The 16,910-nt window shown below is 35.9% G+C and overlaps 2 protein-coding genes across 2 annotated transcripts in view; both read left to right on the top strand.

Moving 5' to 3' along the window:
* The window catches only part of LOC121628318, a 28,645-nt gene extending 23,967 nt beyond the window's left edge, over nt 1-4,678 (top strand). Inside the window, exons 6-11 of the mRNA XM_041967338.1 lie at nt 771-1,049; nt 1,573-1,824; nt 2,556-2,663; nt 2,977-3,042; nt 3,331-3,387; nt 4,463-4,678. Of these exons, the coding sequence (XP_041823272.1) occupies nt 771-1,049; nt 1,573-1,824; nt 2,556-2,663; nt 2,977-3,042; nt 3,331-3,387; nt 4,463-4,518 (818 nt within the window). The 3' untranslated portion in view covers nt 4,519-4,678. The remainder of the gene's footprint in view (nt 1-770; nt 1,050-1,572; nt 1,825-2,555; nt 2,664-2,976; nt 3,043-3,330; nt 3,388-4,462) is intronic.
* Nucleotides 4,679-9,105: 4,427 nt separating this feature from the next.
* Nucleotides 9,106-15,969, top strand: LOC121656370. Its single transcript, XM_042011421.1, has 10 exons — nt 9,106-9,240; nt 9,594-9,717; nt 9,934-9,963; nt 11,731-12,033; nt 13,113-13,382; nt 13,739-13,807; nt 14,269-14,313; nt 14,424-14,537; nt 15,419-15,478; nt 15,561-15,969. Exons 1-10 carry the CDS (start codon nt 9,106-9,108, stop codon nt 15,716-15,718), a joined length of 1,308 nt encoding a protein of 435 aa, XP_041867355.1. The 3' UTR covers nt 15,719-15,969.
* Nucleotides 15,970-16,910: the final 941 nt, after the last annotated feature.

The raw sequence follows: 16,910 nt of genomic DNA, 5'->3' as shown, positions 1-16,910 counted from the left end.
TCAGAGATTATTTGAAAGAAATTAATCAAAATAGTGTTGAATTTTTCTCTTTCTGTAAAAATAAATTCATATCTGGAATGAAATGGTATATGTAGGGAAATGGCTTTTAGTAATTTATAAGATTAATCGCTTAGATCAACCCTGGTACTAAAAGCTCACTTTCCTGGTTTTAGATGTTTTCCTGCTGCAACACACCTGACTCAAATTAATGGGTCATGAGCATCTTGATGACAAGCTATCTTTCAAATTTTTAATTGAAATTAGTTGTGTTGCAATATCTAAAACCTGCAGGGCAGTGGGTCTTGAGGACCAGTGTGATCCCTAAATGTCAAAAATATTCAGCTACACGCAACAAAGATCAGCAGTAAATGCTCAGTAACATATGATAATAACAGCTGATAAAAATGTTATTGTGTCTTTATTTTTTAGTAAATTCAAACACGATCTTTGTTGCTGAAAGGCTTCAGTTATATTTTGTCAGTTTAACCCAGAAACATGTGAGCACAACAACTGCACCCTGTTTAAAGGCCAGCTCAGGTCGGGGTCAAGATGCAGTGAAATTATATTAATCTCTAAGCTCAGAAGTTCAGTCGTTTTAATTAATGCAGCTACATAATACAATGAACTGGGAAGAAGGGATTTTTTCTGCATAAAGGTACACCTGCAGTTGGTGTAAAAATGTGATTATAAGGTGTTTTATGAATGTTTATACCCAATGTTTCTGAAGGTTCAGGGATTTTATAATAAGTGAGAAAATGTTCATTTTGCAGATTTAATTTATGACGTAGCTGAGGAGAAGAAGCACATCACTCTACGTTGTCCTCACTCTGGGAAGGGTAACGTGACATGGAGCAGAGAGAATCCTGGACCTAAAGTTGACATACTTACATGTGATGGTGACAAAACCATGAAACATATAAAGGACCCACAGAAACATTACGGTACATTAGCAGACAAGTCACTGTTAATTATCAGAGTTAATGTCTCAGACTCTGGAAGATACTTGTGTAATAATCAACCAGCTGTGGAGCTGACAGTGATCCCATCAGGTAAAATCAGATTTTACTAGTCTTTCTGTTTTCTCTTTATTTCTCCGCTAGATGTTTGCTGATTTTTGACTGAAGAAATATTAATAAAACAATGCAAACTACATTTTGAAATCCCAATCATGTTTTTAAAAGAGATTTTAAATCATTTAAGGTTCTGGCAGACCTCACAGAAAGAGAGAGACCATTCCAGAGTTTCAGGGCTATTGAGGATAGTGATTAGAACAAGTTAATAGTGTATTGGTTAGTTTATTTAATCTTTCAGCTGCATACTAAAAAGATAATCAATCCTGTACAGAAGTCTTACTTAGAGAAGACATGAAATTATGCCAGTATAAATACAACTTTAAGTTTATTGTCAAAGAGGAAAACATCTCATTAAATGCTATAAAAAAAAGAAAACAGATGCTCTTTTTAATGTCACCTGGTTACTTAGTTTATCAAACATGAGAAAAGTTTACTATGTTTTATGACGTTATACAACTTGTAATTTTGGTTCTTATTCTGTATCTTTTGTTATTTGCAGGAATAAAGATACAGAACGTTACAGAAAGGAGTAAAATGTCTCTGAAATGTCCTCCTGATGTTGAAGGATCACACGATCCAACATGGAGCAGAGAAATCGCTGGAAAACAACAACAAATAAGTCGACATGTTTCCACTGTGAACAAGACACTGACTATAAGAAATGTTGAGCGTGGTGACTTTGGACTGTACTTCTGTGATGGAAAACCAGTTATTTATTTAAATGTGACCAAAAATGAGAAATCAGATGAAGGTAAAAAACATGAAGTCACTAATCTACACAGAAAAATCAGAAAATGCTAAACAGTCTCGAAAGCTGGTCTGAGCACAGAGAAGCTGGGACAGTCAGAGTTAGTTTATATCCATCTTATAAGCTGCATTAGACTGGGAGGAATATACACAGCTGGTCACTTAGACAAATGTGTGTCGACCTTAGGTGAGGATCATATGTATCTTATTTGTCAGTATTTGTCTTAAGGTTTACTTTTTCTCTTGCAAGAGTGTCCTAGCTGAAACAGGCAGCTGCTCAGAACAGAAATACTTGTACAAATAGAAATGACATGTACATATATGACGCAACAGAGAACAAAATTATAAAATCTATTAGCAGTAAAAGTAATAAAGCATCATAACTTTACTTGTCCAGTCATCATCTGAGTTCTCATGTTGTGGCAGAATGCAATGGACGATTCTGCACACTCTGAACAACTTAGTGATGAAACAACAGGGTGTGCTCAGTCAGAGGCTTCTTCAGGTCCGTCCATCAGAAACAGGGGTAGCCCAAACAGTCCTGTGATGTCTTACATTTGCTTCGGATCTTTAAGTGAGAGCAGAAAGTTCAATTAAAATTTTCCTTACAGCCACAAATAATTTACAAAAGGCAGAATAAAAATAAATGTTGACAGGTATGCTGTTTCAGGTTCAAGTTAACCGTGCTGATACTCTTACTTTGTGTTATTCTTCTGTCTTTTGTTTTGTTTTTAGACAGCCACCTTCTTCATATTTCCCTGGTTGGAATAAGTTGTCTTATCTGCTTGATCATCATCATCATCATCATCTACTTTATCCGCAGGCGCATATTTAAATCACGAGGTGAGTAAAGTCAAACTTGGCTCCAATGTTATATAGAAAGCCTTTCCATATTCAAACAACAGGAATAATATAATGTTATTTCACCTCAATTGAGAATTTTTAATTTTTGTGGATAATCAGGGTTTTCCTTGACACATTCAGATAAAGCTGACTTTTTTTACTTTTCAAGAAAAAATTTAAGCTTGGTGTAATGATGTGGCAGTACAGTGAACTTTGATTAACTGTGTTGTTTTAGCAGATATTATCTGAGCAGCCTGTCTTTCAGACTGTGAGAAAAATTTAAGTTTTTTAATATTATGAAATTTTAATGCAGAAACGAAAATGCAATACCACATCTATGATGAGATACAGGAAGCGGAAAGACTTCAGCTTGCAAATGGTGAGAAAAATTAAAATAAAAACATCTTACTTCCTTTTTTTGATCACAACTGAGTTGCTAAAACTCCTTTTTTTAGTGTATTTCTGTACATATATTGATTATTATGACACAGAATTAATTTCACTGTAGCTGCAACTGTATTGATCAGTGTGTTTGAATGTTGTTCAAATAGTTGCAAACTACATACAGTATACAGTATTATTAAATTGAAATCACAGACAATGCAACCGTTTTCTCTAATTACTTATAATTAAATGTGTTGCTTTATATTTCTGCTTGTATTTCCAGCAGGTATTATACCCTCTGTTGAACAAGATTCTGTGTACTGCCTGGCCAGTTTGTCAGGTGAATAATGATTACATGTTCATCCTACATTTCAGAGAAACAGACAAAAATATTTTAGTCTATTTTAGTTTGAGCTAAATGCTAAAAGATATTTATTTTTAAGCTAAAAGAACTAATTACATTTTTTAAAGGAGTCTTATTCTACTATATTTTTAGAAAGAAATGCAAGTGCAGTCATTTATTCTTTAATAAGTTTACTGCATTATGGTTGTCAGAGTTTCCATATACGATGAACCTCTTTCCAAGCCAGCTTTACTTTCTGCTGCTGCGTAATTTCGCAGATCATGTGACAACGTGGAGTCAGAGAAGTTGTGACATTATCTGTGTGGTGGAGAGTGGTGTAGACAGTGTGCACCTGACATATTTCTCACTGTTCTCAATTCTCAAACCCATTTTGCCTTAAGTTTCACACGATGTAATGCAATATGACCAAACAATATGAAGGTATTTAGACGTGTTCTGTTATTTGGGAAGTTGTAGGATTTAGCGCTGATTGTTTACGCTATTAAATCCTGACACATGCTTGTTGCTTGCATCATGGATAATTTTGGTATGATTTTTACTGGTGCCTTAGCAGTGAGTTAACTTAAACACCCCCATTCCACCTCAAATATAAAAAGGCCCTAAACTTTCCTAGGAAACTAGTATCTTGTTTAGTATGGATGAGTCATCAAAACAACAAAATGAGAAATTTCTTCACAAAATACCTAAAATATAAGATCATATCTGGGAAGATTCCAGTCAGTCATGTAAGTTTGTTGTTTGCCATTTAAGACCAGAATCAACCGTGTCATGATTTTTTTTTTTAGATTTCTCTTTCACATTCTATAAATGCAAATGAAAAACAATACAAATCTTGCTACTGCATTGTCATCACTCTCCTTGAACACAAAAAGGAATTTCTTTAGATGACACTCATTTATTTGTTTGTCTCAATTTAAACGCTTTGATGTATAAATCCCCGTAAAACTAGTGCAAAAAAATGTAATCGGTTGTCAAATGCAAATGTGTACTTAACTCAAAACTGTGATAAAGTTTAATTTTGGTTAAGAATTATTGTTATCTGTTTTCGTAGGTGCATCAAAAGAAACATACTCCACCATCACTGGTCTGAAAACCCGTAACTCCTGAGCTGTTATTAGCATTCACAATAGTAGTTTACTTAATTGTTCTGAATAAATGTTTATGCATGCATTCAACATATGTAGTTTCTTCCCACAGAAGAAGTTGACATATTCGCTGACTGGTGCTACGTTTGCATTTGGAAATAATAAAGATATTTTTAATTATTGGCCTCTTATTTTCATTATAAATTGTGTCATATGAAGTCTAATATTCAAAGAATTTCTAAAAAGGCAAATTAAATTTGCATTGTACCATACATTAAACTGTAATACATTAATTGTACATGGAGCTACCTGAACAGCCCCACCTGCCAGACACACACGTAACACACACACTATCAATAAACAATAATCAGTTCAATATTTAATATTTTATCTCATTTCCTTTAAAGTATAAATCTATCTAACATAGGTGTGTGCTTGGCTGTGTTAGATTTTACAGTCGTGTCAATAGCAAACCGTATTAAAAATGACAAGTAATAAAAATAATATAATATGAAATAATAGCAAACAATATCTAACTGGAATAGGCTGCTGTTATCAGCATGTTTCATTCTTCAGCTTGACCTGGTTGATGTGAGACTGATAAATGTTGTCTACTTTTACTAGCACATCCAAAAACAATACTTTTGGGTACATATGTGATCAGCTAATCACTGACAGCCTTCATGATTCACAACAGGGGAGGGAGAGAGGGGGAGGCTGCCGCAGACACAGACAGGAAAACAGTGTTGAACCCTCTAACCGGAAACCTCAAATTCAAACACAGTTATCTTTTTACATCTTGCCTGTAGACACGTCTGTCTTGCCATCATAAATGACAGACGCTGTGCATGTGTTAAAAGATTTTTCCCAATTAATTTAATAAATTAGATTATAATAATTATATAATAATATTTATATATATATATATATATATATATATATATATATATATATATATATATATATATATATATATATATATATATATGTGTGTGTGTGTGTGTGTGTGTGAGTGTAGATATATATGATAATTATTATATAATAAGTTACAGTTCAGAAGCACTGATATTTTAATAAGTCTACACATTTTTAAAAGGTATTTTCTGCTTATTCTGTGTTTAAATGCTGAGGGTGAATGCATGAGCTGTTCACACAATACACACTGTTTGTGTGTATTAAGGTCTGCCTAACCAACCACCACCCTCTCTTTCTCAATCCTACGAACCAGGCATTTCCTGTTGTGTTTACCTTTAGCTGTAGTTTTTTTTTTTTTTTTTGTAATGCACTTGTAATTCTGGCAAATGATAAGGTGGATGTGTAAAAGAGGAAATGAAACAGTGACTATACATTTCGTTAGATATACATATCAAGAAACTTTTGTTTCTTAGAGAAATCAACTTATCTAGACTTTAATGCAAACTGTCAGTACAAACCAGATGCCATTCTAAATCTTTAAACTTAAATGACTTATAATTGACTCAGATACACCATGTAAGGTGCAAAAACAATTAAGTCAGCCATATACGGCTGAAATAAGCCTACTGATGTCAGGAATGGTGACATTTTTGGTAGATCTGTGCCATGGCACCTGAAAAACTTTCCTTTTTATTCCAGAGTAAAACGTTTTTCTTGATTTAGTTAGAAATCAATAGACACAAGGCGATTCCTTGGTGGTTAACAAAGCTTTTAGTGTACACGTTTGATCCTTGCTATAAGGTTAGAAGATATGTTATGACAAAACTTTCTTGGTTATCTTTTTGTGGCTTAAAAGCAATCATGCTATTTCCTTCAAATATAAACCAATTGTATATGAAGTCATTCAGCCTCACAATTTATTGACAGCCACAGAGAGAGTTTGAAAATACCTTACCATATCAAATATCTGCCACTTTAATTTTTAAATTACCTTTTTATTTTTTAGGTAAAATGTCTGACAACCAATTACTATTTGCAAACATGACCCAGCTAATAGCTGAGTTTAAGGACTTCTATGCAGTTTTATTAATTTTAATGCAGATCTTGCAGATGCTGTAATAAGACCAGACAGTCACAGTCTCCAAATAAAAGTATTAGTAGTGTGCACTGTGAGAGGGGCTTTTTGAAAAACTCGTACACATCAAATTTCCTGCTCTCAACCCAAAGAGTAAATGTGGTTATTTCAGTTGCTGTCAGTATCTGCAGCAGCATGGGCTCTACAGGTTTTATGTCTTTACAGATTCATTGGAAATTTTTCAGTATGTTTTTGGTATGAATTGTCTATTGACAAACCAAAGAGCAAAAAAGAGTACACATTTTTGCACCATACATCTTTATTAGTCAGTATATGTGTGACTGATGAAGAATAAATTAAGCTGGCACATTGGGCTGATTAAAAGTTTCAGGCTAGGAGAAAAAAAAACATTTAAAGGATAAATAAGAATACCCCTTTGGAATGGTGCAGCGATAGCTCTAAATCTCCATAAAATCTTAATACAATATATGAACAGCATTTCTACAAAGGTAAACTCTGATCAAGTGGAGCAGAATAAAATTAATACATTTATTTCTGAAAAGCGCCTTCAAGTTGCTCAAGGGCATTACACAATGAAAAATAGAATAAAAACCACAATTTAACACATATACAGGGATAAAAATATGGGACAATGTAATTACAAAGAGTGTACTATCTTAATGAGGTGAGTTTAGATTTAAAATTAGACTCTCCAAAATGGACATTTTTGCTGTTTGGCACCATCTGTTCTCAGTCCCTTAAGGGATCTCAGGTTTTTAAAGGTTAAATTAAATGAAGAAGCCTGTCACTCTGTATTATTTGCAGAGAAGTAGGAAAATTGCTCAACAACAACCACCAATTAGATCAAAGTTCAATAATTGTACTCTCTTTTTAAGCATTTGTATTTTTTGTCTCTGCCAGGAGATATGTGTCCCCTTCAATTAAACCAAGTACCTGCTGTATAAATAAATAATGACAACTGTACTGACATAAGAATGAAAGTATGAGAATAGAAAATCAGAGGTTAAAATACAACTAAAGGTCATAAAAGGCAAAAAAAAAAAAAGTAAATACAGTTGCACAAGCAGGTGAGATGAGTGTTAAGCTGGGGACAAGAACTAAAGAAACTGGAGCCATCTGCTGGAAAGAAACAGACAAGACAAAAAGAAAAAAAAAACTGCAAATGACAGAGTAAAAATGACAAAAAGCAAATACCATAATAAGTCGATCAAACCTAGACGATGATACATGCTCCATCCTCTGTGATCCTCCAGCACTTGAAATCAGAACTAGAAAAAACAGAGTTTATTCTGATAATGTGAGTTCATTGAGTCATAATCTTGCTTGGCTTTACCTAAGATACTGACTAAGCCTTGATTATATTTTAAGTTTTAAAATAATAATTGTTGAAACAATATTTGCAGCAATGGAGAACAATTGATTAAGGGTCTGATAGCAGTTCACTATTACTGTCTAGTATCTAAGTCCTTTCTCAATTCACAAAGAAAACAAAACTCTAATATGAACAAGGTGGCACTTGGTCAGAAAATTCACACATATTACACATGATAGCTGGCCAGTGAAATTAAAGTAAATAGAATGTGTCAATAGAGCTCTATGTGAAATTAGGATTTTGATACAAATAATAAACTGTTACAGAAGAGAATCACAAGATAGCCTCTGTCATTCCCTCGACCCTAGTGTAGGTAAAATGAAGAGTCCTCTCCACCCCTACCAGGATAGCTCAGGAGAAGATTGGTCACCTGTCAACTGGAAGGTTGGTGGTCCGATTCTGAAAGTGAGTTGTAGTGTAAAAGTGCTTTGAGTGGTCAACAAGACAAGAAAAGGGCTTCATAAATACAGTTTATTTACCATAACATTACCATTTACCACGGAAACAAAGTAATTGGATTGTGTTCACTCTGTTGCAGTAACAACTCGGTAAGCATGCTCTTAAAAGAGTAACACTGTGTTTAGATTTAAATTAGCATGTCCACTGCTGACTGCACTGTAATACAAAACACATTCCTAATGAATACTAAATGTTATGATACAATTCTGGCAGCGCAGTTCCTTTTGCACTTTTTTTAAAGACATTTTTTTCATTATCAAAATGTCATTACCTTTCTAAGATAGCAGTGATGTAAAAAGGACAGATATTTGTTGGTACAGTTTAATTAAATACAATAATAAATTGATAAAACAACCAAAGAAGTGATTTTGTCATGAAAACAAACTGAATATTTCCATCTATCATTATCTATTATCACCATTAAAAGCCTGGTTGATGGTGAATGTGTAATTGTTGTGTAAGAATAAATGTCTTTAGTACAGACAAACCTTTGAAGATGTATGAAGAAAAGATGAATGAATTAAAATATATTTATGTTATCATGAGAATATCATGGAGGATGGGAGATGAGTGTGTGTTTTCCATGTTTATGACCATTCGATCAATAACTCAACTCTAATTCGAGTCAGAAATTCATCCTTCACCTGATAACATTTAATATCTGAACTGTTTCCAAGCCAACTTCTGATTCATGTTTTAATTTTACACTTCAGATTTAATTATATAAAAACACAACAAGTGATGTTCTGCAGGTTTACATGAACAGAATGGATGACCATGATGGAGTAACCATGCCCCTTCCAGTGTTTCCACCCCACTCCAACAGCAAAGAGAGTGCCATCAGACCCCCGGAGATAAACCCCAATAGGGTTTGCAACCAGAACACCCCCAAGAATGATCTAGTACATTTTCTGAGGCAACCTGGTCTTTGTAGAAGGAGGTGAATTTCTGTTCATCATGACCACTCAGAGCATCTCTTGCTCCTCTATCAGTGAATCCAGACATTCAGTCTGTAGCTAAAGGACTCTGGGCTGAGAATGAGGAATAATGAGCAAACACTTTGATTCCTTCAAAGTCCTCCATGTCCAGAGCAACTCATACATTTCCTCTGAGTGATGTGGAAGAGACTCCAGGTTGATCCAGAAAGTCTCCAGCAGCACTCCCAAAGCCCATGTTGATACAAAGGCCTGTAGAAGTTCACTAAGTCATCAATCCTCCTCTGGAACATCATCTACTGTCCTTCTAGAGAGTCTAGAGAGTCACGGAACATCGGAGCAGCAGATGTGGCTCCGATGGGATAGATGGTGTAAACCTCACTGGGTTTGCTGGTATACTGGTTACAGAGGTTGCTGCTTCCAGAGGGAGGATCATAATAAACAGTAAGTACACTCCATTTTCCTTGACTCTAAATTTAGCTCCACATCAAGTTATTGTTTAAGGAAGAGGAAGAAGAACTGTAGGGATCTGTGGAAAAACTGTGTGACTGTGTGTGGTTTAAATTTCAGACCGATCAGCAGCAGCTCTGCAGTCCTTTTTATTTTTCCTGAAGATGCTTAGTTTCGTGGTTTTTTGTCATCTTTGGTTGCATTTCACAGACCTGGCCTGCTGTACGGAAAACTCCACAGGTACAAACCAATATTATATTTATTTAAATAGATGTTGTTCTTATATGAATACTTGTAATGATTTTTGATTAATTTGATAACATTTATATGCAACAGTCATTGAAGATGAAAATTTGTTTTATTGCTTTTAATTTGTACCTTGTTTGCACCATAATTAAATGTGGTTTAACTTCAGCAACTTTGACATATTCACATGATTTTTCACAATTCTCATGGTTGAATATATTTCTGAAAATAATATTATATATATATATATATATTATTTGAAATTAAATCATTTAAAACTAATTTATCAAATTATGAAGTGTTATACTTACTCTAAAAGCATGAAAACGAACTAAATTTCCACTTTTTTTTGCACTTTTATAGTTTGCCTTCATTCATTATCTGTACCGCTTTATCCATTACGAGTCGAGGGAACATAGGTGAAAGGCAGGGTACACCCTGGACAGGTCACCAGTCTATCGCAGGGCCAACACAGAATCAGACAAACTACCAGTCATACTTAGTCCTAGGGAGAGTTTAGAATGACCAATTAGCCCAACATGCATGTCTTTGGACGGTGGGAGGAAGCCGGAGTATGTGAAGAGAACCCACTCATAACACGGGGGAGAACAGATAGGCCAACAATAAATATATATATATATATACACACACACACACACACACACTATCTATGACTGTATATACGTCATTCCGGGGGAGTATTTTCCATTGCAGTTGTTATTTCGGTCTGACTGGTTGGCAGTGAGCATGTTTCCATGAGATAAAAGAGGAATGGCAGATAAAACAGGAAACAAGGCTACAAACTGAGTGTTTGATATGAGTGTCACAGCTAACATGAAATACAGAAGACAATTACATATTAAGCCAAATTTGTCAAAAATATATTTAAACAGTGTTGTTTTTTTTGTTTTTTTTAATAGTATGTTTTTATTAATTGAATGTTTTGGGGGAAAAACAAAAGATGTATTGTTACGACCTCTCGGTAGTCTAGGGGTAAGAGGGGTAGCAACAAATAAGGCCGGAGGCAAATACTCACAATATGAGTAATTTATTTACAATAATAAAATAAATGTACCAAACAAGGTAGGGTGCCGATACTAAAAGTCACCAAAAGAAAAAAAAGGCACCAAAACAACATACATTTATTATTAACTCCGACCAACAAAAAGTGTGACTCGTTTAACACAATGGCAAACCAACTTAGATTGTCCTGCAATCAGGTAAAGCCCAAAAGTGGCAACTTAACAAAAGGGGAGAACAAAGATACAAAACCATAAACAAAAGGAGAGATGCCTTTCTGGAGGCTTAAAGCACTCAAACCTAAGATTACCAAATCTAGTCACACAAATACCGAACCCCAAATCTCCACTAGGTAACAATGATCAACCAAATGCACACACAGGTGCAGTCACTAGACACACGGAGGAGGTGGTGAGCTGTGCTGTAATCACACACAACTGCCACTAAAGAGGGCAGTTCCAGCCTTTTATAGGAGCGGAGACATCATTGTCCAATCCTGACGAAGGAGGGAGGGAACAAAGCCGAAGGAACCCCAGCCAATCACCTGCAAGCACTCACACAGTCACATTTACATATATTCCCTCCAGCTGACAGGCCTGGGCCGTAACATGTATTAAAATTAGTTTTTTCCTTTAAATTTATTTTTAATATTAAAATCTGGAGCAAATCTAAAGGCTTTTTCCGCTTTACGTGCCCTAAAACTAAAAACATAAACAAACAGATCTATTATTTCTAACTCAGGTCTTCAGCAACAGAGCTTCAGATACGTGGACAGGTCTTCTCCAGCAGTGACCCATTTTTCAGTCCCAGAGGATCATCACATCTGTCTGTTATGTGATGGCTCATTCAGCTCAGATGTTGTCTGGACTCTTCAGGACAGGAACGTACTTGTTACCCGGCAGGGCAGCTACCAGACCAACCAGGACCGCCAGCGCTACCTTCTGCTGACTGATGGCAGCCTCTGTCTGCTAAAGCTGTATGACTCCGACAGAGGAGAGTACCGCTGCAACCAGAAGCTCGTGGCTGAACTGCAAGTGCTCTCAGGTACAAGTGGTTCATTATAGGACGGAGGGACAAACTGATGTATCAAAACATTATAACCAGCAAGGAGTATGATACAAAAAACTATTGCAGGACATGCTGAAAATAAATTAATCCATCCATCCATCATCTTAACCTCTTAGTACATTTTTGGGTCACGGGTAAGCTGGAGCCTATCCCAGCATTTTAGCAGGTGAGGGGCAGGGTACATCCTGGACAGGTCACCAGTCTGTCGCAGGGCCAGCACAGATATGGACAACCAACCATTCACACACACACACACACACACACACACAGGGAGAATTTAGAATAACCAATTTACCTAACATGCATGTCTTTGGACGGTGGGAGGAAGCCGAAGAACCCGGAGAGAATCCACGCATACACGGGGAGAACATGCAAACTCCACACAGAATGTCACTGCCCCCTGTTCAAACCTTCCCCCAGCCAAGGCTTGAGTCAGTGACCTTCTTGCTGTGAGGCTGCAGTGCTAACCACCACACCACCATACAGCCCATACATTGTTTCATCAATGATTCATATGTGTTAACTCATACACCCACTAATATGACAAAGCATCCTTCAATAGCTTTGATTCTTAAAATGTTACCCACATTCACAGTTGGGCTTTATTTTAATCAGCAGGTAATACTAGAGAGCAAAACCTGCTAGGCTAATAAGAAACTGTTTAAAATATGTTACACATTTTCAAAAAGCACAAATGATACGACCACACTCACAGAGCAAATTTATACAAAAGTGACTAAATAGTGACTAAGGAAAGATGAGGTCTAATATGTTTCGTGAAATAGGATGTTGAGGGCAGGGTGAAAAGTGGAGGCGTTTGAAATAAGGAAATTATGTTCCCACGTTTTAATTTTGTTCCATACACATCAGACTTTTTTAAATACTCTGTTACAAGGAAGAAGGGTGCATTTAAAATGTTACCAAAGTGAAGATATCTTTGAGATAATGTATTTATAAAACTATTGGGTCTCTTAAAACTACAGTACAAGGAAAAATCCTCCCATTTTTGCAGCTCAGTGACAAATATCCATCATTCTCTGTTTCTTCGCCCTCAGGCCATGACTTCAAAGTGTCTGCAGGCCGGACACTGCTGCTCCCCTGCAGCGGCTCCTCCAGACCCAAACAGAGGTGGTTTCGACAGAGAGAAGGAGAGAAGCGAGAGGCCATTTTCACCCTCTTTAGAAATGGTACAGAGAAACAGGAGATAGACAGGAGTCAACTCAGCTACACCAATAATGCTCTGCAGATCCAGAACCTGCAGCCAGAGGATGCTGGAGAGTATTTATGCAACGGAGTGCTGCAGGCCAAAGTTACTGTCCTCACAGGTTGATATACTTTATTTACTTTTAGTCTTTATCGCTAATGCTGATTATCTCTTTTTTCCAAAAGAAAGAAATAGTAAATCAGTAATTGATGAACCAAATCAATTAAAAATACAGGTTCATACTTTGAGTTTTTTCATCTTTTATACTTTTTTGTTCATATACAAGGAAATTTGTTTTTATCATGAATTATTTACGTCTTAAAAATACAAATGAAACAGTTTAAGGTTGTATTAACTTGCAACTGTCATCACTTCTTAATTGTAATGTGCAAAAAACTCATCTGATCTGTTGTACCCTTAAATAATACCATGATGGACCTGATTTATATTTAAACCAACAAATGTTTCATGTGCCAGTGCAACCAGATGCAACCAGCATCGCATCATCCACCAATACAACGCCAGTGTCTGCTGTGACAAAGACAGGTAGGATTTAATCTCTAACAGCAGTGATTTTCCTTTTAATGTGCAGTTGTATTTAAAAACATCAGTAAAGGAATTGAATTAAATAAGAGTTAATTTTAGGGATTTATGGTGTTTTAGACATCTTACATTTTTGCTGCAAACTTAACAGTTTTGTGGGATTTTTAAAAGACTTCTTTGTCATGTAGTTTATTATGTAAAAATTTTCACATACATTTTTATTATAGCTATTTATTCAGACACTTTATTAGGATTTTTCTTCTATTAGGATTAAGTCACAGTGAAGAAGAAAAAAAAAAACGCAGCACATGTATTTTTTAAGACATTTAAAAGCATTTAGCTTAGTTTCACTGGAATGTTTGCATGTCATGAAGTCATGAAAAATTAAGAAATAAAAGATAATTTTGCAATATAACCACAGTTTGAATTCATGTCTTTCTTGTTGTTATTCTTCTCTTTATCAGATGTGGATGAAATAAAGAACGAGACAAAGAACAGGCCTGAAAATGGTTGGTCAGCCACTGTACCTGCTACAAACACTCACGTTCATCCATAAATCACATCTGTAGGTTCTTGTCGGGAGAAGTTGTTAATCAGATGTTTTGTTTGTGGCTCTCAGCTCTGCTGCTGATCGCTGTTGTCGGTTTGGGGTTGATAATCATCCTCATGGCTGTTGTTTGCGCTTTACTCACAAGCATGAAGTGTAAGAGGAAGAGGAAACACAAATATGCAGGTAATATGAAAGCAGAAAATTGTTTGATGATTTTTTAATTTAGCTTTAATACTAACAGTAGATTATTGAAATTGAGGTGGAGGCTGCTGATAGAGTACATCATCACCACAACCCTGAATTGGACTAAGCGGTTTAGAAAATGGATAGATGGAAACATCTGCTACACAAAATATTAAACCTTTTAAAAATAGTCACATTCACATAAAATCAAAGAGTTTTTTTCTCTCTTAATTCTTTAAAAGTTGTTATTTTAAACATAAACATTTTCTCATGTCATTATTTCTTATTTATTTCATAGTTACATGTTCGCAAATTGGTAAAGAAAACATTAATACTGTTTTTGTTAAGAGATTTCAGTTTGTGTACTCAAGTTATGGATGTACTAGATGTATTAATACTGAGAAGTAGTAATTAATTCCCACCGCTATGTGGTGCAAGTTCATCATGTTCATGTGTAGTGAGCACACCCTGAGTTTCCTTGGTATGAAAGATGTTAACTTTGTGAAAAACATGTTTGGTGCTAAACTTTACAAATAAATATGCCAAACAAGCTAAAGGAGATCATTGCCTCCATTACATTATTTCTCTGAGTTCAGCGCTGGTGATGCTGCAAAGCTCAACACTTACCAAAAATATTTTACAGTTATAGATTCTGTCCACCAGCGAGGACAGGCTGCTTTATTTTCACTCAATAAAATATCTCATTTATGACTTCTGAGTAACCAATAATAAATATAAAAATAAAAGTGTAAATATCAAGCCTATCTTTGACAAATCCTTATAACCATCTCTTTTTCTTTTCTATAAAGCAGTAAGGCATGATTACAAATAAAAGACCGTTTTTTCCATTCGTGATCACCTCTTTGCTGTTTTCTCTGCAGCAGTACTGAGACATGAAGACACAGAGATGCAGGTGTGGAGGACGTCCAGCACACAAAATGGTAAAGCTGCCAGGAAAGTTCTTGTATTCGTCAGATCTGTTTTCAAAACTAAAATACCTTAATATATTTTCTTTGTTTGCAGAGGCGATTGAGAGTCCACCCCTGGAGGAAGAAACAATCCACTATGCCTCTTTGGGCCGACAGAACTGGAGGGAGAGACCCAACTGGTCCCCACCTGATCAGAGCCCTCTCAGTGTTATTTATTCCTCTGTCATCGCTAGAACTGCAGCCAGAAACTAATCCCCTGAATCTATTTTAGTGCTGTTGACATCGCCTTTGTTAGTTAACATATTTACTTGGAGGACCGAAACTGCTAAAATTAAAATAAATACAGAAACATAAAAATGATTCAATAAAAAATTTATGTCAATAAAATTATACAAAAACATTTTTAAAATGTTTTTTTTCCCATTAAGAAATGTTGCAGAGGACCCAATTACCCCTATTAACCAGGTGGTCAAGGAGTTGCAGGAAATAAAGACCATCTGGACAGAAATTAAGACAGTAATAAAAAAGCATTGTGTAAGAATAAATAAAGAAATAAAAGGAAATCCACCTCTTGTGTGCTTTATAAGCGTTACATCACATCTAGACCTCCAGCCTCCAGTCTGCATCCTGCTGGATTGAAGGACCAAAGCTACTTTTCACACTGACTACACACTGGCAGCAGACTGTCCACCTTATTTAGCTGGTTGGATTTTATAACACGAAAGTTTTGTTTCACAATGACAGAACATATTTTAGTGGTTGAGGTTCTTATTGATATCATTTCCCTTTTTCTTTAAAATTCTGTTTGTTTTTTTTCCCTCCCGAGCGTGCTCTCTTAGGAGAATTAATATAGAATGTGCCTCTTTATTAAGTTCTGCAAACAGCTTTGATATCTAACATGTTGTGTGAAAAGTAATAGTGGATTGTGCACAAATGTCTCACATTTCACATCATTTCGTTTTTATTCTGTACTGTTGGTGTTGCTGTTTCCCTTTTTTCAGATGATGTGCGTACACTTGGAGGTAGGAACATTTCCCCGTCATGTTTGGTTTTCATAAATCCCAAAAATGGACTATATTTGGCTTACGCTGGTTTTTGTTCTCACGCTAGCTTAAACGAGGCCCCTGGTCCCTGGGTGCCTGCCTCTAGGCATTGGGGGGAAGGGCCTCTGCCTTGGGGGGTGGGTTGCTCTTGGGCTCCTGGTGCTCTGTCCATCTCTGCCTGGGGGGTCGGCAGTGGACGTCTTTGGCTTCCCTTGGCCTGTGCTGCTCTGCCTGGGGCCTTCCTCCGCAGCCTCTGGGTGGCTGCTTGGTCAAATAAAGTATTCTGCTTAATTTCTTATTTTAAATTCTTATTTTATTTAAACATTTATTTAAAAGACACAAGCACAAAGGAAATTATCTACATTTCTTCCATGCCCAACTATATTGCAATAACAGAATGT

This window comes from Melanotaenia boesemani, chromosome 17 (assembly GCF_017639745.1).
Source record: "Melanotaenia boesemani isolate fMelBoe1 chromosome 17, fMelBoe1.pri, whole genome shotgun sequence".
Taxonomy (NCBI): domain Eukaryota; kingdom Metazoa; phylum Chordata; class Actinopteri; order Atheriniformes; family Melanotaeniidae; genus Melanotaenia; species Melanotaenia boesemani.
This window is presented reverse-complemented; position numbering and strand designations above follow the sequence as displayed.

Bases quoted from the DNA above. Each gene is read 5' to 3' on its own strand.
- LOC121656370 (XM_042011421.1), top strand. From the start codon at position 9,106: ATGGATGACCATGATGGAGTAACCATGCCCCTTCCAGTGTTTCCACCC. The intron at 9,964-11,730 runs GTACAAACCAAT...TTTCTAACTCAG, and splicing joins CTGTACGGAAAACTCCACAG to GTCTTCAGCAACAGAGCTTC. The intron at 14,314-14,423 runs GTTGGTCAGCCA...TGTGGCTCTCAG, and splicing joins AAAGAACAGGCCTGAAAATG to CTCTGCTGCTGATCGCTGTT.